Below are 23,419 nucleotides of genomic sequence, written 5' to 3'. Positions count from 1 at the left end.
CACTCCTCCCCAAGCCTGTAGCGTTGCATGGGGTTGTTGTGACCCAGGTGCAGGACCCTGCACTTGGCCTTATTAAAGCTCATACAGTTGACCTCTGCCCATTGATCCACCCTGTCCAGATCCCTCTGCAGAGCCCTCCTGCCCTCCAGCAGATCAACACTCCCACCCAACTTGGTGTCATCTGCAAACCTACTGAGGGAGCACTCGATCACCTCATCCAGATCATCAATAAAGATATTGAATAAGACCGGCCCCAGAACCGAGCCCTGGGGAACACCGCTTGTGACTGGCCGCCAGCCGGATTTAACACCGTTCACTACAACTCTCTGGGCTCGGCCATCCAGCCAGTTCCTCACCCAGAGAAGAGTGCCCCTGTCTAAGCCACAAGCCGCCAGTTTCTCCAGAAGAGAAAGGACAACTACATTATTTGTTATCATCAAGAACAGGCCAAGAACATTGAATTAATAAATAGGGAATGTCTGTTGAAATTTTTCCTTATAAATGACTTTGAGGCAGTCACTCTTGCTGCATCTCCTGTTTGTCTACCATCCCTAACAACCCCAAGAGGCATTGTGCATGCCCTTCACAGTATGTACCCACACATGTTATTAGAACATCACAATTTTAAAACAGAAATGAAATATCATACACCATGACTTGCAAAATACTATTTCAAATGGTATGCTACTATTAGATTTGGTATCTACGAAGAGATCCCAAGCTGAGGCACTTCCAAAGCTGGCTCCAGAAGAATAGTTAACTTAAAAATCATAGCTCTGAAACTAACTGATAAGAATAAGTGAGTATTCCTGGAATGCAGCATACTTAATAAACATGCTGAAAATTAAAACATTATTTTAATTCAAAATACCTGAAAAGTTAATGGCAGAAACACAGGTCATCCTTAGGGAATATCTGTAATCACCCTCAGAATTTTAGTAAAGAAAAATATTAATAATTATTAAAAAATACGTGATTACATGAGTAAATTGAATCTACTTTATACAGATAAACAGCTATAATAAAGTAAAAGATCTTTCAGTCATGACTCACCTGTTCTCCAAAAACATACAAACACACCTTCCTGCATATTACCAGAGAAGCAGGATTATACATAATGATGCTGTAGAATTCAACTTTTTAAAAACTAACTAACTAAAGAGGAGGAAAAATGAGTAAGTCTGGTGATTTCAACAGGACAGTCCAAACGGATGGTCAATATCCTCCTGCAAACAGGTCTTTGTCATAGGAGAAAGCACAGCAAGGAAGAACATGCATGTTAAAGCAGACCTAAAATTTCATTCGAAAACTGCCATGAAAGTGTGCTTATAGAAAAATTTAGGACAAAACAGATTAATATATTCAGTTACCTCTATACTAAAATAACCTCTGTCTACATAGTCACCGAGGAAGAGGTATCTTGTGTTAGCAGGTGATCCTCCCACTTCAAACAGCTTCATTAGATCAAAGAACTGGCCATGAATATCACCACACACTGCAAGCAAAAATTTTGTTCAAATTAATTAAAAAAAAAATTCTAACAGGAAAGTTACTTAGTTATGCTTAAGTAAACAGCCACAAAGTACTTCTAATTGAGAGGAAAGGCAGGTGTAAAGCAGGAATAAGAGAAATTTCTGAAGCTTCCCCCTTTGTTTTTCATTAAGATGCTGTCCTCACTACCTGCGACAATACTGATTATAGCCCTACTTGAGTCTAGCGGATTGGGGAATACTTTTCAAAACACAGTTAATGCACCAAGCATTGAGGTCTTGAAAGCTGTCAGCAAGCTCTCTACTGTCCTCCCCAACCCCTTAGGTACATTTGCAAATTCTCCTTGGTATGCATATTTGAAAATGCCTGCTGCTTCACAACAATTTGCTGTGTCCATGTGGGATTAAAAAATGCAGGGACTATGCTTCTGTGGCAGAGGCAGACTGACGTACCTTTTAGCATCATCACATCTTCTTTTTGCTCAGTTACTTTTCTCTTTCAAACAACCATGTTCACTATTTCAGCAATGGATTTTTCTTGTGTTTTTAGAATATGAGACAGAACAAGACCAGTGGTCACCAGCCTAAGGCAGAAGTGCCAAATACAGCAGATGGGAAGACTTTGAAGAGCATACAGCAAAGCCAGGTCACGTCAAAATTTAAAAAAAATAATAATTTTGAAAATGTATGCAAGAGACAACGGCTCCTAATTCCTCATTCCCACAGAAGTTCCCAGCTCAAGGGAAGTCAGGGGCTGCCTTCTTGCTTCTGCATGAGGTATTGCTGTTATCACTATGCCTTCCACTGATGCAAAATTTCACTGACCAACTGACAAACAGCATCTTCCAACATCTCAGAGTTTATCAGTAATTTTGAGGGGGCAAAAAAGTTGTTCTAATTTTGGAAAGAAATACTGGATATGGCACACAGCACTTTTAAGGGTTGTTATTCCCTTGGAGCAGACCATTTGTCATCATGACCTACAAAATATTAGACTAAATAGAATATGTCCTCTTTTATGTCACTTTTCTACTCAAAACACTGCAAGAAACTTTCCTTCTTTTTCAGCTGCCAATATACCAATAGCTCTTGGTAACTACCTGAATAAACAGAAATATAAAAATTCTAAACATATAGACAACACTGTAGTTTTGAGCTTTATCTGGAGCGCCAAAAGACTGAGTTCAGACAGTCATTCAGTGCTTCCCACAATTTCAATCATTCATTTAAAAAAAAACAAGTCAGTAATAATGATATACTGTTTAAGTGTTTTGATTTACCTGATACAAACAAATTAAAGCAAGCTAATGCCCTAAAAGAAGCTTTTCAGACACTGATTTCATGTAGGTCCACTTAGAAGAAAACATGTACAAATGAAAGAAAATCTGATTTGAACACAAAAATCAAATCTACTTTCATTATTGTAAGTAACAGATAAGCAACATAAATGATTTTCTATGAGTCTGGATTGTTTATAAAAAAACTACTAATAGACACCAATTCCACCTTTCTTCAGGTCAAAGAGAAACAGAACTAATCAAACCATGAAAATATTCCAAAACCCCCTAAGTGTCAGTTTTATATTACAGTGGATCTGGTCCCAGTGTGTTAAAGATGCTGTAACAATCTTGTAACACTTTCCAGTACTACTATTCTCAAAAGAACACGTGCAGTGTTGACATGCAACTGTCAGTCTCACCTACAGAGGAACTATAAATGTGTATTTTTCCCCTCAGAATTCCAGTTCACAGTATTTGCTTCAAACGACAGCATTTAGGTTCTCTTCACAAATTTAGATTTCAGGATAATTCTGAGGTCATTTTTCTATTCCAGGGAGATGTCTTTATTCCCACTTACAACATTGCAGGAATTAGAAATCTAGAATTTATCAGCATTTAACTACCTTATATTCTGTAATTTTAATACCAATCACACTATTTTTTTCCAACAGGTTTCATGTCTTCATTTTGAAAAATAATGTGCAGCATATTTTTTCAGACCATTTGAATACTATTAAGCAAAAGCAGTTGTGAGGGATAATTCAGTAAGATTATACAGAAATTTTATTTTAGCAATTTTTAAGACAAACTCTACTACTGAAAAAATCTGGGTTTTTTCAAATTTGATTATGAGTGAAATTATCTAGAAATATTACCTGTAATTGGAGCTTCAACTTCTATCATAGTTTTTTCCCTTCGTAATATTGCAGCACCCTCATTGATGATTCTAAGTGCAATTTCTTCATCTACTCGACCTTCTTTTATCAAGTGGTTCTTCAAAATGTCAACCCTTGGTCTTCCATCTGTGTCAAACACTTCTTCAGATGTCAAGCGATGCGTTGGTGGAAAAGGTACAGCTAAAGTTTAAAAAGAAACAGTAGTCACAACAATGCTATTTAAAAAATATACTCCATCTAGGACTGAATCTATCATGGAGTAGCTGCTACCCCAAGTAGCAAATCTGTCTTTCAACCAACCAACTTGATGACATCATTAAAAGCTGGATGGAATAGTGCTACCTCTGTAGGTATCAAAAAAATTAACATCTATAATGTGCAAGTTTGTAGAAAGTACAAAACAGAGTTAGAAAGCACAATAATATGTACAACATTTGGAAGAGTCAGAACAGCCTTTGCAAAGGGACATAATCTCTCTCATATATACTGGCATTCTCTGAAGGACTCAACTATTGGGGACGCAGGAGGTCCATTTAATATCCACTCAGACTTGCAAAAGGCATTTTAAAACAAGCCCATCATCGAAGTGTCAAAAAATCCCCCAATCAAACAGAAAAAAACCAAACCAACCCAAAGGCAGCAAGAAAAGGATAATATACTGTTTAAAGGACTAAAAATAGAAGGAGGTAATAGCCAGCACCTGGAAAGGAAGGTGATCACAGGAGAAGCCCCATTAGAATCTGTGCTATTGAACAAATTCATAAGTTACTGAAAAGAAGGTAACTCATGGAGTGATGCAGCCTTCAGCTGACAGTAAGTATTCTGGATGATGAAGAATAGGGCAGGCTAAGAACTACAGAAGTCATTCATGCTACCGAGTGACTCAGCAAAATATGGTGCATTAAATATTAATAAAGGCAAATTAATGAAGTAAATCCTAACTTTACATTTAAAAATCACAGATTATAAAATTACTCTCACTATTCAGAAGCAAGGTCTCTCCTATAGTTCTAGGAAAGTATCGACACTGACAAGTCAAAGAAACCCAGAAAACGGAACATTAAGAATTATTAGCAAAGGCATAGAAAACAAAAGAAGATGCAATTATGCCACTGATAAATCTAGTATGCAACTCTGGTTTGCCCACCTTATAAAGGAGAAAGAATAACTCAAAAAAGGATTCAAGGAACAATAATGGAAATCAGTAAGTTAGAATGACTTCTGCTACAGGAAGAGCTAAGTAGACTAGGACTCTTCAGCCTAAAACCATGAAAACTAAGGGGGTCTAACAGATGTCTATGACTGCATTAATGGAGAAGGTGAAAAGAGAGCAGCACTCGCTTGCTCTTGGCCCCCGAATGGCAGAAAGGAGCAGGATGGCCTCTGCCAGTTTGAAGTTCTGTCAAACTACTGACTAAGCAGCAGAACAAGTTCATACTACCAAGAAAAAAAAAAAAGTAATATTGGGAGCATACAACATTGCCATTGTGGGTTGAAATTTCTTCTTTGAGCTTGTTTTCCTTATTTTCCTGTTGTGCTATCTCTAAAAAGATTAAACTAAGAGTAGAGGCTGTTCATATACCAGAAACAACTTTAGAATTTACTGGAAGTATCAGAAGTCCTTGGATCCTGGCTGGCTAGTCAAAAGCGCCATATGTGATCCATACCTTAAAGAAGTGGAGCAGATGAGAGGCCTGAGGCTGGGGGCAAAACCAGGCTCAGCAACTGCCCAGACAGCACATTTGATGGCCAGCAGTTTGCATGAATTTGAACAATGGCAGTTCAGTTACTGCAGAAATGAAATAGGGATGTGGGACATGGGAGAAGAGGATCTATCAAATTTGCCACTAAGCAGTGCATCAGAGGATCATCGCAATCACACAGGATTACAGGAAATAAAGCTAACAAGGAAAAAAACCCACAAAACATACCACTACCGAAAGAATGAAATAAAAGGGAAAAGCAGCAAAACCATTTAATTTCTCTCTATTTAAATATTATTTCAAATATGTTTAAAAAGAAAAATTGGAAAAACACACCTATTCAAAGATGAGAACAACTAATAGTATGAAGATGCCTGTAGATAGATGATTCATACTTTAATTTTCTTACTCTCCCAAGTTAAACTTTACATTCCAAAAATCAATGCTTAAATACTAAAACGTTCACTGACTTAATTTAAATTGACTTCTAGATTATAAACATATTGCTACCCTTCCATTTCATGCAATAACAAAATCTATCAATGAAACAACTGATGCATAAATCACATACATATATTCACTAAAATTAAATTATACTAGAAAATAAACTGGAGAATTGTCTGTTATTCCTTTTATAAAAGTTTTTAAGTAGGAAGAAACTGAAAAATGTGCCCTGACATTACACAGTGTAGAACAAATTTGGCATTTTATTTTTGGACATAAAGTATTTTATTAACAGAAAAGAAATGGCATGCCTTTCCTTCCAGTCTTCTCTAGTAATGATTCAAGTTTCATTTGGAAGTGTTAAAATTCCATGTAGTTCAAATGTTAATAAACTTAATGTATTTAAGAAATCAAAAGACAACCACTTCTGTTTCATGCACAACTATTGTTTAAAACCATAAATTTGTCTCTGAAAAGAGAAATCCATTGTTCTAACAAGATAAATTTAACTAATTTTTAGAAGCACTTAATTATGACCATGCAAGCATCAATTCTAGCATTCACTGGGTTTTTTTGAACTTAACTTTCCAACCTTCATATTCTCTTAATGTTACTTTTGCATTATTTGGAAGTTTATATTAAGCTGCACATAAACTAGTTTTAGGTCATTTCTTCCCTCACTTTTTTCAACACATTATTTATGGGCGCACAACTGCCTTCAGCAATGCAAAGTTGAGCTCATCCTTTTAGGACACCAGACAATTCACAAAGTAGATTTCTTCTGCTTTAATTGTTGCAAAAGCATTAGAGAGCATACCTTCTCAGAATCAAAGTCAATCACCTCCAAGACATAGTCTTGTAGGAATTATGCTTCATTAAGTTCTAGTATCACTCCTAGATAACGATCTACTTAAGTGAAAGATGACTCTTTCTTCTTTTTGGAGTTTTTTTGGGTAGATGCAAGGTGTGGTAGAGAACGGTCTGTTGAGGTGATCAGCTGTTTTTCATCCTCTTATGTGCAAATCATTACTGACTTCTTACGATTACCAATGGCTGCAGAATTCAGAAAGATGGTGTTGACCTCTTCCTTATGACAGTTCAGAAATATTTCAGGGGTTCTAAGCACATGGCAGATGAAATTTTCTTCTCTTAATAAACCTCTGTCCACGTAATATATTTCAGATCAGATATGTACAAAAATTAATTCTGTCTATTATAAAACAAACAGCTTTGAGTTTGTCTAGTAAGTTACATTTTCTGGGAGGCTATAAAAACAGATGTTTCTGTCCAGTGCCTGGAAAGAACTGTCTCAAATTATTTGAATTAATATACTTACGAAGTTTCAAATTAAAAACTGTATATCCCGGTGTTATCCATAATGTCCAAAATCATGAGTGTTAGTATCAGAAGTAGTTAAGCATCTGTAGTTATATTTGCCTCATGAAAAAAATGAAGTCTTAAAACTAGTTCCTCAGATTTTAACAAAATTCTTTTCACACAATACATGTATTTTCCTGTTGCTCAAGAAGGATTCTTTTTTTTAGAATAATCTTCAGAGAAGGCAGAATAAAACATGGCTAAAGATTTTATCTGCATCACCCAGCTGAATAAAACAGTAACACTATAAAAGTTGTTTCTTTCCATTTTATACTTTAATTTTTGTCTCAACAATAGTTAATTATATTAGAGCTCATACCTTTGAAAAATATTACAAATAACATCTTTTAATAGGTTAAGGATGATAATTTTTGAAGCATGTAGACAATTTCTGCAAACTAATGGGTTTAATTAAACCTTTGATGAAGTAGTAATAGAATGTTATAGCCTAAGGAAAAAGAATTGCAGCATGATTGTTCCAAGACAGAAATATAATCCATGTTTCAAAGTCTTTGTGCATAACCTGTGCTCTTGGGACTGTAACGGAATGGTAATTAAGAGGAATTACCCTAAGGAAATAACATGGTGTTGGTCATTAAAGGATTCCCTTCTTCCACTCCCAGCAAAGCTAAGCAATAGAAAACCATTTAGAGATTAATCTCTAAAGCAACACACACTGCAGTACAAAAGAACAGACTACATCCTATTAGTAAAAGTCTAGATCTTCGTAACAAAGATAACACATCATGATTTACAACAACATATGAGATTTTCTAAAATGAACTGTGGCTTACTAGTCAAAAGTAATCAATTTCACTTTCAAAATATGTAGATGATATAATTTTAACTATACTGAATCAAAATTTTAAACAGTAATGGTGGGAAAAACAAGAGTGAGCAGCTTTTGGGATTTGTTAACAAAAAGGTTAAATATGCATTTACGAAGAGGAAAAAAAGTCACCTTTCTTTTATACTGCAGTACTACTTAAAACTGAGATATCAACAGCAAAACCTCTAAACCTAGTTCTACACTGACTTTCTGCAAGGCTCTGGGTACATTTATACCTTACAATAAAGCCTGCTATAGAGATCCAGAAGTTTGCACCAGTCTGAATGGACACAGTACATTGTAAAGAGGTTCAAAAGCAGAAAAACTATATTAGCATAGCACTTTACCCAATATAATAATCCCTGCTGAGAGGTGCAGTATGGCAAGTAATACAAACACTCTACTTCTAGACCCAAAGCAGATCTCACATTGCCTAGTAACTGAGTACAACAGTAACTGCTAGTACAATCTCACATGTAGATACTGTTAATTTAAACCACACTGATATATATGCCCATTTTAATAACCTTGGTTAAATCTGGCTTGTATCAGAGGTACCCTGTTGGAACAGGCTCGTGAAACAAGATTATATCAAAGCCTCTAGACTAGTGGTAGGAAAAAGTATCAGGGATCAACCATACAAGCTACTGTACTTCCACAAGCAAACTATTTTCTGCTTTTAAGACTTTAAAACTTAGAAAATTCTTTTTTCTCTGACAGTGAAAGAAAATTAGCCATTTTTCCTCTATAATCAGGAGCCCATGACATGTTCCATGGACTCAGCTTTGACTTGTAAAAGCATGCTCAACAACCCAGATTTCATTTTCTGTTTTAAGAGTGTTTTTGATTTCACAGATAAGGTCTCAGCTCACATTACTAAGATTACTAAACACAGACATTGTGTTTATAAAGAATTTGTCGCTTTGGTAGTAGGTATACATGAAACAGCGTATAATGTTTGTCTCCACTAAGTGATATCGTATGTCAATACAACCATGGTGTACTGTGAAAGGACAGGCCCGTACCCTTCATTTTGTCAGCTGGTTTATTACCACGATAGCATGGTTGTCTGCAGTTTTTCTGTCATTTGGTCAGGTTTTGTGGGCTTTTGTTTTATAAATGCATTGCTCTCTATGTATTGTCACTGAGAAGAACACAAAGCTGAACACCTCACACATCTTTCAGTCTGCCCCTGGAGTTTTCACACCTCTGCCAACATCTATACAGAAGATGTAGCACCCATGACCACTATGAGGACAGAATATATCCAATGATCCTTCTGCATTTAGCAGAACAGATTTGAAAAGAAATAGCATAAAGACATCACAGATGGTCTACAGACCAGCAACCTTGAAAATATTAGTTAAGCAGAAATACACAGCAGTGTCTACTTGAATGAGAAAGCTAGAATCAAGTTGTCAAAAGATACAAGTTACCCTATTCATCCCAAACAAGAACGCACAGACTCAGCAAAGTCAGTTTCTTGTGAATTATGGTATTTTTCCTAAATGCCAAAAAACATCCCTTTACTCAAGTTTCTTTGAACACATGCCACCTGCTATATTCACAAGCATTCTAGAAGCAAGGAAAATGACCCATAAACCTCGATACCCTACAAAAGCACTGCAGGCACTATTTATTTTATCCTTACTTACCATGTACTTGCAGTCTTAAAACCTTCATAGAATTTTAAATCTCACATGAAACTATTGATATACCTAGTATGCCATGGCACATTCATCTTTTATACTATCCATGTAATTTTTCAATTAACTTGGGTGATGCTTTTAGAAGTTTCTCTCAGGAAAAATATAATTATTTGTTTAAAAAGTATTTAAAGATGCTCCTCCTCTTAAAAAGGCCATAGCCTGTTACGCCAAAAGATTATTTAGTGCTTAAGTATGCTTCTGGCATTGATGAATTCATAGGTCTTTCCCTCCCCATACTCTCAGTTTTCCAAACAGGGTAGTTGAAGGATTTTCTCTAGATTTTCATCCACACCATCATGTTTACGATCACTGATAGAACTGTTTTTCACTATTTTGTCCAGATCCCAAATAGACGCTTTTACAATTTTTTCCTCCACTACACCTTATTGATATGAATTCCACAGTTTTAACTACACATTATATGAAAAAGTATTTCACCTTTCCTTTATATTAATTTCTGGAAAATTTTGTTTAGTACTGCATTTCTCCTTTTCACAGGGAGACAAGAATTACAGGTCTTTCCTATTCAACTTTTCCATTAAATACCATTCACCATTCCATTAAATACCAAGCAGAATCTAAGTCTATCCCCTACTCATGTACCCCTTTTCCAAGTCACAGTTTTCTCATCTTTGTTGCTCTACCTTGCACGAAAGTCACTCCAGGGCTCTGAACATATCTTTAGATAAAGACGAAAATCAGGAAGGGGAACCAAAATTACATGCTGCTGTTCAAGATATACATAAAACACAAGATGCATATAATAGCATGATGGTGCATTCTCTTTTTGCTAAACTGATCTTCTAATAATCCCTAAATTCCTATCAGACTGTTTGACCACCGCTGCACTAACATTTTCAGGATATTATCCATATAGACCCTAATGTTTCTTTCCTGAGTTCACTGCCCTCTACATTTAAGCAAGAATTGTTCTTTCCCTTGTAGAGACTACTCTGCCTTTACCAGAACAGAATCTCCTGCAACTTCTTTGCCCAGGTACTCGGTTTAACAAGCTTTCTGAGACATCTCTGGAAGTTTACTATCCTGAATAAGTGTTGTTATTTGCCACTCACTCTGCTTTCTAAATAACTTATCAATACATTTAAAGCACACAGATAACAGATGTTAACCTCCCTCAACCATGTAAATTTATTACCTATTAGCATCCTTTCTTTCCTAAGTAATTTTGATCCAAAAGAGGATATTTCCTGTTCTGCTTACTTTAAAGGCTCCAATGAAGGAATATGATGAATAGTTTTGCCTGGATCAACCAGCTCACTGGCTCCTCCAAAATATTCTCACAACTTCTCTTGATTTCCATCTGTGAAAACTATACCGACTCCTCTTTAACACTGTATTTCCCCAGGTACATAATTAGTCCACTCTTTCTTACCAGTGCTATGAGTCTGGTTACATTAAACTTAGTGATCTACAGCTTACCAGTTCAATCTAAAGTTTTTGAAATAATGCTGCTGTGCTCCATTTCTGAGACTCGGAAAACAAGTTATGCCACAAGCTATGGAAAATAAGTCCACAATTTTGCACCCAAAAAATTCCTTTAGAGCCACTAGACAAGTATCATCTTGTCCTAGGATTTTTTTTTTTAACATTTGTTTTGTTGGTATGTTCTGAAACCACTTATATTTCAACAAAACAATTCTTTGCTCCAATTCAGCAATAGAATTGACTCATGTGTGGAAGAGTCCTTAGTTCCTCATGCAATAAACATGCATCTAAGTAGTTGCCAGATTCTTCTGCTCTGGCCTTACCTTCCCAAGCCTCAACTGCCAGTTGGCCCTACTGAAATTAAAGCAAGCTTCCATTTTTGGGTGGGGTTTTGGGATTTTGTTGTTGTTATTTTAAGACTCACTCACTCTAACCATCCTCTCAAAAAAACAAAAGCCAGTCAAACACTAACTTGTCAGAATTCAGTTCCACTCCATTGTCTCTCCCAAAACAAAACTCTGAATTGTGATTTTTAAAAATTTTTATTTTTAAAAGTATGACCTTTTAATAGTCTCTTTGCTGCTTTTCTGGATCATTTTAGAATCATTTCTGACCAGCAGCATAAAGGCATTCTAAGTACCTTACAGTATTTTTAAAACAGCCTCCATGCTGCCTGTAAGCATTTATCCTTTTACTTGTTTTTATTTTTTTTTTTAACCAGACTCAGAATTTCGAAGTTAAATACTGCAATAATTTCTTTTTCTCCTACGTGAAAACCACTGTTAAAAAGTAGCTATTAGTGTCTTAATTTAGGATGTCGCTCAAGGCTATGAGTTACTTCTCTTTGGGATTCTCTGAAGAATTGTTTCAATGAGCTACCATTTAACAGCCAAAATGACTGTTTGCCTATCAGGCTGTATCATGCCTTTTATCCAAAATAAAGGAATACTGAAGCCTCCCATTTCCAGAAGAACAGACATCATCAAAAAATATCCATTAGCTCAGCACGACAAGGTCCTGTGGATTGCCTAATAACACCTGTAGTGGGCAAAGAGCAATGCCAGGGTGGATAGAGTACTTCCAAGTACAACTTTGCAGTATAGCTACTCACAGATGGGTCAAGCAGCCCTGGTGCTTTGCCCTCGAAGGAAAGCCAATGAAGACTCATCCCTGCCATGCCCAGGACCACTCTATCAAACTGTCTGAACTTACAACTACTCCTTCCTCCCTATCAGTGAAAAACACTTTATTACAAGGTAGTAAAACAGTTGTTTCAGTAGTAAAGATAAAATACATTGACAAATTGAAAGCATGAAAGCCACATGCACTGAGAAGTCCAGTGCACTGACTGAAGTCAGTCAATTATCATCCAAAAAGAAAGGCAAACCCAAACCTAAGAGCCAGATACAGCACCTAAGTATCAACAACAGTTTAAAGAAAAAAATTATTTTTCTTTTCCCCCCCTATGATTCTGACAGAACATAATAGAGGAAAAATGCTATCTTCCACGAGACAGCAGAACGCTAAGTATCATCATTCAAAGATAAAGAGGGTGCCTTAAACAGTGAATCAAGATGACAGGTACATTTTCTCATCTCTTACAAAAAGCAGTAACAAAAGCCTCACCCCAAGACACCTTTTGGGAACCAAATGCCAAAAATTGACTTTAGACATGTCAATTCCATAGCTAACCATTAATTTATAGGAAACTCTGTAAATACAAATTACTTAGACAATTTAACTAAGCCATTGAAAGAGAAAATTTGAGATTTTTACTCACTTCAAAAGCAACCAGTGATCTTTGATGATACAATTCATACTTCAGAAGGTATGCCAGACCAACACAGCTAGACTGCATAGATTCCATATTTAAAGCCATTATTATGCTTATTATAAATATGTTTAATATGGACATTACACCTGATAACCTTCTAGATATAAGCACTTCCCACTAATTGCTAAATATACAGGTCAAAATATAAAGGGGGACACATCCTAATTATTATCCTACTTTATTAGAAAAGATTAGTTACTGATGATGCAATAATTTAACCAATTTTTATTGCGTGATCTCTCGCGCATTTCTGCCAACATATATTATTAGTGATAGAGGATTTAATTTCTCATGGCTTCTGAAACTTCATGGTTTCTGTTATTTTTGCCCCTCTTCCAGTAATAGAGGAAGAAAATAAAGATAAAATAAAAGCAAGAGATTAAACAATGCAAATACCAGCAAGCATTAAGTCCTGAATTCACAAAGACCTAGTATATGGAGATCATGAAAGCTGAAATATGGACCAATACACAGATACACCAGACAATATTACTACTTTTTTCTCGTGACTGTTCCCAAGGACCCAAGACATTATAAATGAAATATCTCAGCAAGGACAGACAGAAAGCCTGTGTGTCCCAAGGATGTTTTTTCTTGGGAACAGAGCTGGTACACAAAAAAGTAACATTTCCAGAACACTTCCCCACTTTTTTTTCTCCTATAGTGGATCACATTGAACAAGATAAACTTGCAAAAATATTGCCTTAAAAAGAATCCCCAAACCTTATTTCAGTAAAAAAATTCACTAATAATTATCAATAAGTGGATACTTATGAAAAAAGAAGCAATTTCTACAGTGACTCACAAGCATTACAGAAGTTCAAAGTATAAGACATTATGCAACCATTTGAAATGTTGTTTTAACAGTTTTCACCAGCACACCTGGTCCACACATTTCCAATATAAGAAGTTAACACTTTTGCGTCCCCTGCTATGCAGTCTTGTCTTGACAAAAGCAGAGGGCCCACCTTAAGAGACTATCGCCATATCTGTAATCTATTCCTCGTACAACAGGTAAGAGTATGATGAACATTTCATGGTACGCGAGAAGCAGCACATCTGTTTGTGAACAGGGATGTGACATAGCTGTCACGTTTTAACATGGTTTCAACAAATGTATTTGTGTTGTGTAGATACTCCCACGGATCACTGACATAACCTGCAATCTTGCACCTCTGGGGTCACTGTCTAAAAAAAATACTTCCAACTGCACTGCACCTAATGGGGGAGGGGGGAACCAACCCACCCTGTCCTTCATATCGAGAACACAGACAGCTTGGCACAGCTGCCCAGGCTTTCTCCAGAAGCCAGTGATTCAGCATGATAGGTACGGACAGGATGGGTCAACAGAAGAAACAGAAAAATTCTGCTATATGAACATTTAACTGGTTGTAATTATGTCAGATGAAGCTATCACAGCCTGATTACCTTTACAGTTCTGTATCCTACACACCCAGGTTCAAAGAAATACTGTAACCCCAGGCTGTAATCCTATTAGAATGAAGCACGTCTTAACTATTATTTTAAACAACCGGATGCATAGGTCACATTTAACAAGCTGAATTATTAAGTGACTGGAAATCAGCAGTTTCTCCAGCACTAAAGTATCTAATCACTTACCACTAGTCCTCTTGCATTGTTTGAAAAACTTGATTTGTTACAATAAATTGCTGTAAGGTACAAAAATTCAGCAAGTCTAAACACCATACGTTGAAGTAGCACTAACGAGTACAAGTTTCTAATAGACTAGTTTACATTTTCTACTTCTACTCTTGCAATTTGTTCAAACAAATCAACAGGTTAAGCGACCCACAATGAGTAACAACTTACTGTGAGCAAAGCTTTCCAGTTTACTGGAAAACATGCCAATTTCCAAAACATACTATGGGATTCCAAGGCTTTAACTAAGACCTCCTGAAGACAAAGACATCCTTTTCATTTCTCAAAACCAGCTATTATATAAGTCAAAAAATAAATAAAATTAGCTGTAATTTGAGTAAACAAAACTGAGAAATTCTTTGAAGTGTTACCTATGCTACCCTCTTCATTGACAGTTTAGATCTAATGAATATATTTTAGGATACTTTAATTGTGAAGGATTATTCTCCCCACAAATGCTAAAATGACACACTCGATATGCTCTGGAGCAAGGATCTTGATATTTTACAGCATTTTAGTTGCTAGACTATCTTACTGTATCTACTATCATACTCTACCTACTTTAAAACGTTTTACGTTTTCTTCTGAGAAGCACAACGTTCGACTTTTAAAGGCTCCCCATGAGACTGTGCTACCAAGAAAGGCCACGAAGAAATGGATCAAGGTGATTTTTTTTTCCATCAGAACTGGGAACCTGAGACCAGCAGCCAATCGAAAGGGCGGCAATCTCTTCCCACCCCCTCTTCCTCAGCGCGGCCAGCTTCTGCAACTACAGGGATCTCCTCCGCGCAGGCAGAGGGAAGCCCCCGCAGAGAACGAGGCACGAGGGGGCCAGACCCCAGGCGGGGAAGCCGGTGGCCCCCGGCCAGCAGAGCACACGCACACTCATGCCAACAACGCCCGAGCAGCACATCTGGGGGGGATGCGCCAGGGCCGCAGGCCTCGGGCAATGCTTCCACCCGTGGCACGGAGACCCCCAGCCCCACGGGCAGCTCCACGCGACGGCCTGCCCCGGGGCTCACTGCACGCAGGGCTAGTCCCACTGCCTTCCCGAGCAGCGCCCGGCTTGGCCTCCCCGCCCGCAAACCGAGCCGGCCCCGGTACTTCCACGCCCGTGCGGGCACACCACGCCTCCGCACGGAGCCGGGCAGCCCTCCCGCGGACACGCCGCTCCCGTCCCCGTCTGTGGGCAGCCCAGCATGGGTCAGCACACGCGAGGGCACCTCTCCCCACGCGCGGGCCGGCTGCCTCCGAGGCCGGGCGCCCCGGACACTCGGGCGGCCGCCGCCCCCCGCCGCGCCGGGCAGCCATGTTCTTCACACCCGGGCGGCGCCAGGCCGCGGGTCAGAGGGACCGCTCACCCTTGACGGCGCGCTCGCTGGTGGCGTGGGGCGGCAGCAGCAGCACCTTGCTCCCCTCCTTGGCGGACATCGCTGGGCGCTGCCGGGGTCCGGCGGCGGCTGCTGGGCGCGGCGGCGCCTTCGTCCGCCTCCTCCGCCGGCGGGCTGGCGGGGAGAGGGGCGCGCGGCGGCCGGCGGCGAGGCGGGGCGGGGGCGGCTAGAGGCCCCGGGCGGCGACGGCCCAGCGGAACATGGCGGCAGGCACGGCTCCCAGCTCCTCGCGCAGCGAAGGGACAGTCCGCCTCGGGCCCGGCATGCACCGCGCCACCACCCCACGAGGGGACTACGGGAGCGTGGCGAAACTCCTGGCTCCGCCGCGCCGCCAGCGCGGCCGTTAGGGAGCGTGGCGAAACTCCGCTCTCCCCAGGGCGGCGCCTCCGCCGCGGGGCGCGGGGAGGGGCGGAGGCTGCGGCCCGGGGCCTCCAGGCTCTACCCCCCGGGTCGGGGTAGGCGGGCGAGGAGCCGGGAGCGCCCCACCGCGGCGCGCCCGCGGGACGGGTGGCCGTCAGGCCGAGGCGGCAGGGGGGGAGGGAAAGGGAAGAGGGGCGGCGCGGCGGGCGGCCCGGCCCCCAGCGGCCCCGGGCCGGGGCCACCATGGAGAGCTCCGCGGGGGCAGCCCTGGCCGCCCGCCGCTCCTCGGGCCGGGGCAGGGCGGGGCCCCGGCGGCGGCAGCGCGGCTGGGGGAGCCATTTTGTCAGGCGGCAAAGCCTGACGGCGGCCGAGGAGCTAGTTTCCCCGGCCGGGCTGAACGGGGGCCTCAGTCCTCCCCCGGCACCACCGCAGGGCCATGGTTCTGTTCCCTCACCGGGGTGCCTCTCGCCTACAAAACCTTTGGAAGAGGGCTCGCAGCCTCAGCTCTCGGGTGAGGCCTTAGGTGCAGGGCCAGCCTAGGACAGGAGATGGAGAAGGAGGAAAAAGCAGTTTCCCCCAAGGAAAAACCTAGGCACGGCTTGCTGCAAGCTCCCAGCACCAGATAATTCAGCCAAGCTTCTCTGCTCCACCCTTGGAGCTAAACAACAGTGGAGAAAGGAGGCAGCCAGAACCAGCGACAGCCCTGGGTACCACAGCACTATCTGCCCCCTCCCAGTCCCCAACACCCCTCAAAGCTGCATGGGGAGGTACCTGCCCTGCACCACTGGCCTCATCTTTGCAAATGCAGCAGGCCCCGGCCCTGCCATTACATACAAACAACGCAAATTTTGTGTGGAGCAATAGGTCCAACTATATGCAGGGCATAAGACAGGGCTTTGCCTTGGCAAAAAGGTTAAGTGCAACTGTACTAAATCAAAGCTAGTCTGGTCATTCTTTATGACCGTTCCGTATTACATTAACTTTAGATTTTTTTTTCCTAAGTAGTTCCTGCTCTCCAGCTGTAAATTTTATCTTCTTTCCTCCTATTTAGCGTACCCTCAGTTGTATGAGTGCAGGTTAGCTAGTAGGACTGCACTGTAGTTGAGATGACAGAAATTAGCTGGGTTTAAAAAAACAAACCTTAACAAAAACCACCAAGCCAAAAATCTGAATTTGGCATTGCTTAAGTATCTGCCAACAAACCCAGTCAGATCTAGCAAACATCTAAGTATATAACCACATTTAATCAAATGCAGTTTATCTAAAGAGCTGCTGCTTTGCATCTCAGCTAATAATACAGCTCTTACGCCTTAAAAAAAACATTAAGATTGACGGGTTACACAAGAGCTTGGTTTGACCTTGCTTTTTTATCACATGGCCAAGACAGTCCAAGCAAGAAACTTTGAATGAAACATCACTGTGAAGACATTCAAGGAAGCAACTGAAAATTTTAAAGCAATCAGAATTATAAACCCTTGGGTTACCTATTAATGACACCTATAATATTCCAAAGTTTTGGAAAAACAGAATTCTATTAATTCCATGTGCACACACAAAATGAGAGCTGGGATACATTAGAGTATCATGGAAGAAATCCTGGATGACTATGTTGGATTTATTGCTAAGCTTTCCAGTAGCAGGAATTACTACTTTATACCGCATGTCCTGCAAATGTCTGTCATTGTACAACCAATTTAAAGGGCCTATTTTTTAACTGGAACATTGCTTCAATAGCATGCACATGTCAGAATATGCAGTGAGAGCATGGGATAGGAAGGGCAGCAAGTAACTGTTGCTCCTATTGACTTAGCATTAGCTTCAAGTAGAACTGCTGGAAAAAGGAGCAGGGGGGAATAAATTCAATCTCTTATTTAGATTAAAGAGAAGCTTGGTAATAAAAGCAGTTTGAAGGTTTGACAGTGTGAAGCAGCAGAGAGGTTCTCATATTGTAAAGAAATTAATTTGTCCATATGTTCCCAAACACACAGGGAACCCGAGACCTTGCTGCATGTCAGACCTTCCTGTTGTCAGGAATCACCTCTTCACCTCACCTGAAGTGCAGTTGCAAGAGAGATGCCTCTTTCTTCTTTCAGTTGCTCAGTTCTCTCACGAGCCCACAGCTGACACACGTCTTGTCTCCTGGGGTATGAAGTAAGAAGGGCTGACGCAGACAGAACTCTGGCTGAGGAAAAAGCATAGCATAATTTTATTTTGTTACAATGCTGTGCCAGAAGGAGACATTACCAGCTTCTAGGCATAGAAGCATACCTAGTGCCCTGCATGCTGAGACACTTCCAGCCATACCCAGGCATCACTTAAAGAAAAGGCTCATACAGACGAAATCCTGCTGGGTTCTTCCCCCCCACCCCCCAATACTTTAGGTTGATGTGATAAATGGTGTTATGTCTCCTTACAAACCACACACCTCCTTAAAACACTACAAATAATAATTTGAATGACCATTTTTTGGACAACAACAGCTAGAAAGAGAAGTTGCTAGCACAGTTACCTTGGGGTTTTATTGCTGTCATTTTTCTAACATGTTCCATCTTGCCTCATTAAAATACAAAGCATGTACCTTTGTCATTAGGACCATACCAAAACGTACATTAGGGAGAGAGAGAGAATTACAGAACTCTACCTAAGCCCTTCAGCTTTTCATTGAAGCTTTTTCACGCAGTATTGTCTCTCAATCTGCTAGAGACTCTGGAAGGGGCATTCACATTGCCCCAACTCACTTCATGGTGAAAGCAAAGCTGATTGATTCAGTACATCTTGTATTCAAGGAATAAAACAGTTTCTACTAACACCAAAACTAGCGTTATTGTAGGAACTTTAGAACACAATTACAGACAGAAACATGGCCTTGCAGGTAGAAGCCAGTGTGCCTTTATAATCCTGATAATTTCCCACAAACGCCAGATAAATGGAAAGTTTTTTCTGAAAAGCAGAGTCACATTTTACTTCCTGTTCAGCTTTGCCACCAAGTGGCCATTCCATTCCACACATTTTTAATACCCAATTAAAAAGAAAAAAAGCAGCCTTATTCCTATTCTGACTGGATATTCCAAACCATTAGCTAGCACTGGACTGCTTTCTGAACAACTGCTTGCATAACAGAGAAACAATTCAGCAAGAGAAGCACATGGAATAACCAAGCCAATCCGCCTTATTCTGTATCATGGGGAATGGAACCTTTTGGGATGCAGATGATCCCTGTCTTCCTCCAGCTCCATCTCAAAGCAGTACACACTGAAGCTGCACACAAAAGGTGTTTAAACACATTGAAACCTAGACTTTTCTGACACCTCCCCTGACCGAGTACTGCAAGGTACAGTATTTTAGTAAATCGTCGCCTCAGACAACAAGTGTTGTTTATTGAAGTCTGGACAGAAGTTAGATATAAAAACAACTATGTGAAATTCCGTAACCATTTCATGCAGGAGGTCAGATGATCAGAACAGTCCCTTCTGACTCTAACAGCGACGTATCTTTAAAACTGGCACAATGCAATGTCCCAGAATCATCTAATTACCCAACAAGGACTTTTTGAAAACTCTAAGAAGAAAATTGAATCACAGGAGAGAGAGATATATTCCAGATCCCAAGAGAAAGATGCATAGAGCAAATCGTGCAGAGATAAACCAGGTCTGAGAGGGGAAGATGTGCTGTAAGCAGGAGAATAAGATGAGGAAGACAAAACTTTTAAGAGGTTATTCCATTTCATTGACTCTCACTAGTGACTGCTTGAAATTGTCCTTTCTGAATTGCCAGAAATGGTATTGCAGTTAGTATAAACTGTGAGACTGCCTCAGAACAAGCCACATTCATTTAAGTACATTTTTACATATTGCTGTACTGAGTTTCAATATACATATTTGAAAGCTTTCTTTTAAGAGGACAAAAGATTTCCCTGCTGTCCCCAGCCAGTTTTTTATGGCAAACCTTATTATCCGTAACACGAGGGCATCTTTCCGAAAGCTTGAAAGCATAGTCTTAAGCCATTTTCTCCAGCATCACAAAATTATTATCATTGCAATACTTTAGTTGCCCATGTCATCCAGTACTGAGGAGCTGCACTGACTTAAAAAGAAAAAAAAAACCCACCACCAAATTATCACATAGTTGCTGGTATTAATTACAAGCTACTTGACTATTACAGTTCTGTGCTGTTAAACTCCCTTCCTGCACACATTTCCTTCATTCCCCGATCACCTCTATGAACAGCCTGTGGAAGTACAGACTACATATAAAAAAAGCTAGTCAAGGCCGCAGTCATTCCTTGCATCATATCACAACTGTAAAAAAAAAAAATAGGCTAAGGCAAACCAGCCTGTGCCACTTAGCCAGCCTCTAGAATTTTAGAAGATTTTTGGCCACATCTCTTATTTAAATCTCACACCTCTGGAGTGATGGTACCTCAAACTCTTCCTTAGGTTCCTCAAAACATTGCTCACTTGCTCTGCTTAAAGCATTCCTTCCCCCGCTCTTATTATCTAGTTCAAACTTCTCCTTCCTTAGCCTTAAGCGATTGCTCTTTCTCCTACCATCTGAGACCAAGCAATTCCCTCTCTTCATTTATCTGTCTTGATGATATTAATAGACTATGATCCAGTCACCTCTACTCACTCTAAAAATTGAGTTCACTCTGCTTTTTGCTGCCCTCCTTTGTGTTCTCTCTAGTTTTCTCAGAGCCTCCACAAGCAGGAGACTTAACTGACAAAGTATTCAAGGTAAGCAGGTCTACATACAGGACCTTATTAAAAAACAGCAATCTTGTTGCTCTATAACAGGAACGATGATGCAAAACTGTAATTTTTTTTTTAAACTTTGTTGATTCATGACCATGATGTCCTACAGATCAGACAAATCCCATTAAGCAATTTTAAAGGAAACTGGGGGGGGAACAAACCCACAAAAGGCAGAGACCTGACAACTCAGTTGCTGAAGAGTACATGCACTTTCTTCTCACAGACCCATCCGGCCATTGTTACCGCATGGCAAAAGTACAACTACACCTTCAACCTACCTCTCTGCATCCTTTTATCAAGTTACTGAGACCAAACACCATCAAGTATTTTTTTATTTAATAAGAATTAACTGTTCCATTGGGACAGGATAGCTTAAGAAAGGGTTGAACAAAAAACAACCCTCATAACTGGGCAAACCTGAGGTCATGACTAATAGGTTAATTCATGCAGAAAAGGATATCCCAAAATAAACCCACATAAGGATCTAAAAGCTTTTCTACTATGTATTGTGTCCCAGTAACTATATATGCAACTAGAAAATTATAAAACCACTGGAGAGATGTAGGCTTGCCCCCCCCCCCGCCATGAACTACGAGAAGATGTTATAAATTTGTTTTTTCTAGTCTGTACCATCTCAGCTCTTCATATGAATTACATCCTTGTGTTCAAAGCAGTAGTTTGTTGTGAAAAATCAGTTGAGAATCCCGCACACATACCTTCCTCTCCCTCTTCAGATGAGTAAGGTGTCATAACACCTGACTGTTGTATCTGCTATATTGAATAGCTTCTTTTATGCTTCTACAGGGAATCAACCAAAACAAGTTTATAGCACTGAAATGGCTCTTTAACATCAACTGAGGGGTTTTTTTAATCTATCTGGAGAAACTAACTGAACTATCAAAGCAAATGGAAAATTTATTTATGCATTATTTCATCCAATTTGGAATAACTAATACATAGGGTCATGAACAATCAGCTATTTCTTCTTAAAGGTACTTAAAAATACGTGCCTGATTTCTAAAAACTTGTAGCTGACAATGGTAGAATGTTAACTTGCATTTGATTGACATATTTTATATCTGAAGAAGAAGTCAGTCTGAACCTTTACAAAAAGCTGAAGCTTAGTATGCTGTAGTGGAACTACCGGAATCTAAAAGCAAATTATTTTCAAGCAACAAAATATGTAGCTCCATAGCAAACAGAACCCAGAGATTTTTCAAATCGCATATAAGCTATGATAGTAGGTTATACAATTTTATATATATATACACACATATATATAACACACCTTGTCAGACAAGAAAAGTGGAAATAAGGCTAATTCAACTAATGAATGCATATGTGCAGCATTCCAGCCAAGTAATTCAAGGTTAGTAAGTCAGGATTTGTAAATCAAACCTACCATTTACTCTTCACATAGGTATTGCATGTTAACATGCTCATGCTTTAATGTGCTTTAAGCTACCTAAGACTATCTTGAATAGTTTGATTTTTTTTTTTTTTTTTGGTAATTCACAGGAGTTCCATGCTTGGAACTTCCTCAACTGAGTCACATAATAATTAACTGATATAAATTGTCAATAAAAAACCTGGAATGATAGATAACCCTAGACTGCCAAGAAAATCACTTTGCCCGAATAGTAAAAATGTTAAGCTAAAATTTAAAAATATGAAATTATTCATGGATTTATTAATAAAGTGCTGCTTCATTGTACTCACTTTTCTCATGTATTCATATTTAAAATTATTTTGATTAGTGATATATATACACACACATATATATCAAGCTTCTCAAGCCTATGATTCACTGGTGAATCATCTGGGACTGGGCCATCCCAAACTCAGGATAATGCTCCTTCAATAAACCTATTGTAAGTTAGGTTTGACAAATTGGATCTTCTTATTCGTGAGTATATTCAGTGCTTACTCACTCAAGAATAAATACTAAAACAATTCTATTGATGCCAATAAGGAAGTTTGTTTCTTCAGCTGAACTCATCCATTTGGGGGGGTTGGACTAGATGACCTGTAAAGGTTCCTTCCAACCCGAAGTATTCTAATGAATTTGCATTTGCTTCCATAAATATGCTAACAAACATATTCAGTGTTCTGAAGTGACTGTGTAGTGGGTCTTAATTGGTGTTTTTCCCTTAATCAAAGAGCAATCTTAAAAACATTTCCAAGTTGGGTTTTCTTGTTGTTTTAAAGGATAAAAACAATCCTTCAATGAACTAGAAGAATAATGCAAAT

The 23,419-nt window shown here is 39.6% G+C and overlaps 1 protein-coding gene across 3 annotated transcripts in view; it reads right to left on the bottom strand.

Moving 5' to 3' along the window:
- The window catches only part of PPP3CB (protein phosphatase 3 catalytic subunit beta), a gene marked incomplete at both ends in the record, with an annotated part of 42,810 nt that extends 26,712 nt beyond the window's left edge, over positions 1–16,098 (bottom strand). For 2 of the 3 annotated variants that reach the window (XM_082001914.1, XM_082001915.1), the window contains 3 exons: positions 1,371–1,495; positions 3,646–3,846; positions 16,029–16,098. In XM_082001914.1, coding sequence (XP_081858040.1) covers positions 1,371–1,495; positions 3,646–3,846; positions 16,029–16,098 — 396 coding nt within the window. Of the gene's footprint in view, positions 1–1,370; positions 1,496–3,645; positions 3,847–15,962 lie in introns of all 3 variants that reach the window. The other variant, XM_082001913.1, reaches the window with a different exon arrangement.
- Positions 16,099–23,419: the final 7,321 nt, after the last annotated feature.

Source organism: Phaethon aethereus (genome assembly GCF_964289735.1).
Source record: "Phaethon aethereus genome assembly, chromosome: 7".
NCBI lineage: Eukaryota > Metazoa > Chordata > Aves > Phaethontiformes > Phaethontidae > Phaethon > Phaethon aethereus.
The sequence above is the reverse complement of the archived record's forward strand: the minus strand, read 5'-3'. Positions and strand labels throughout refer to the sequence as shown.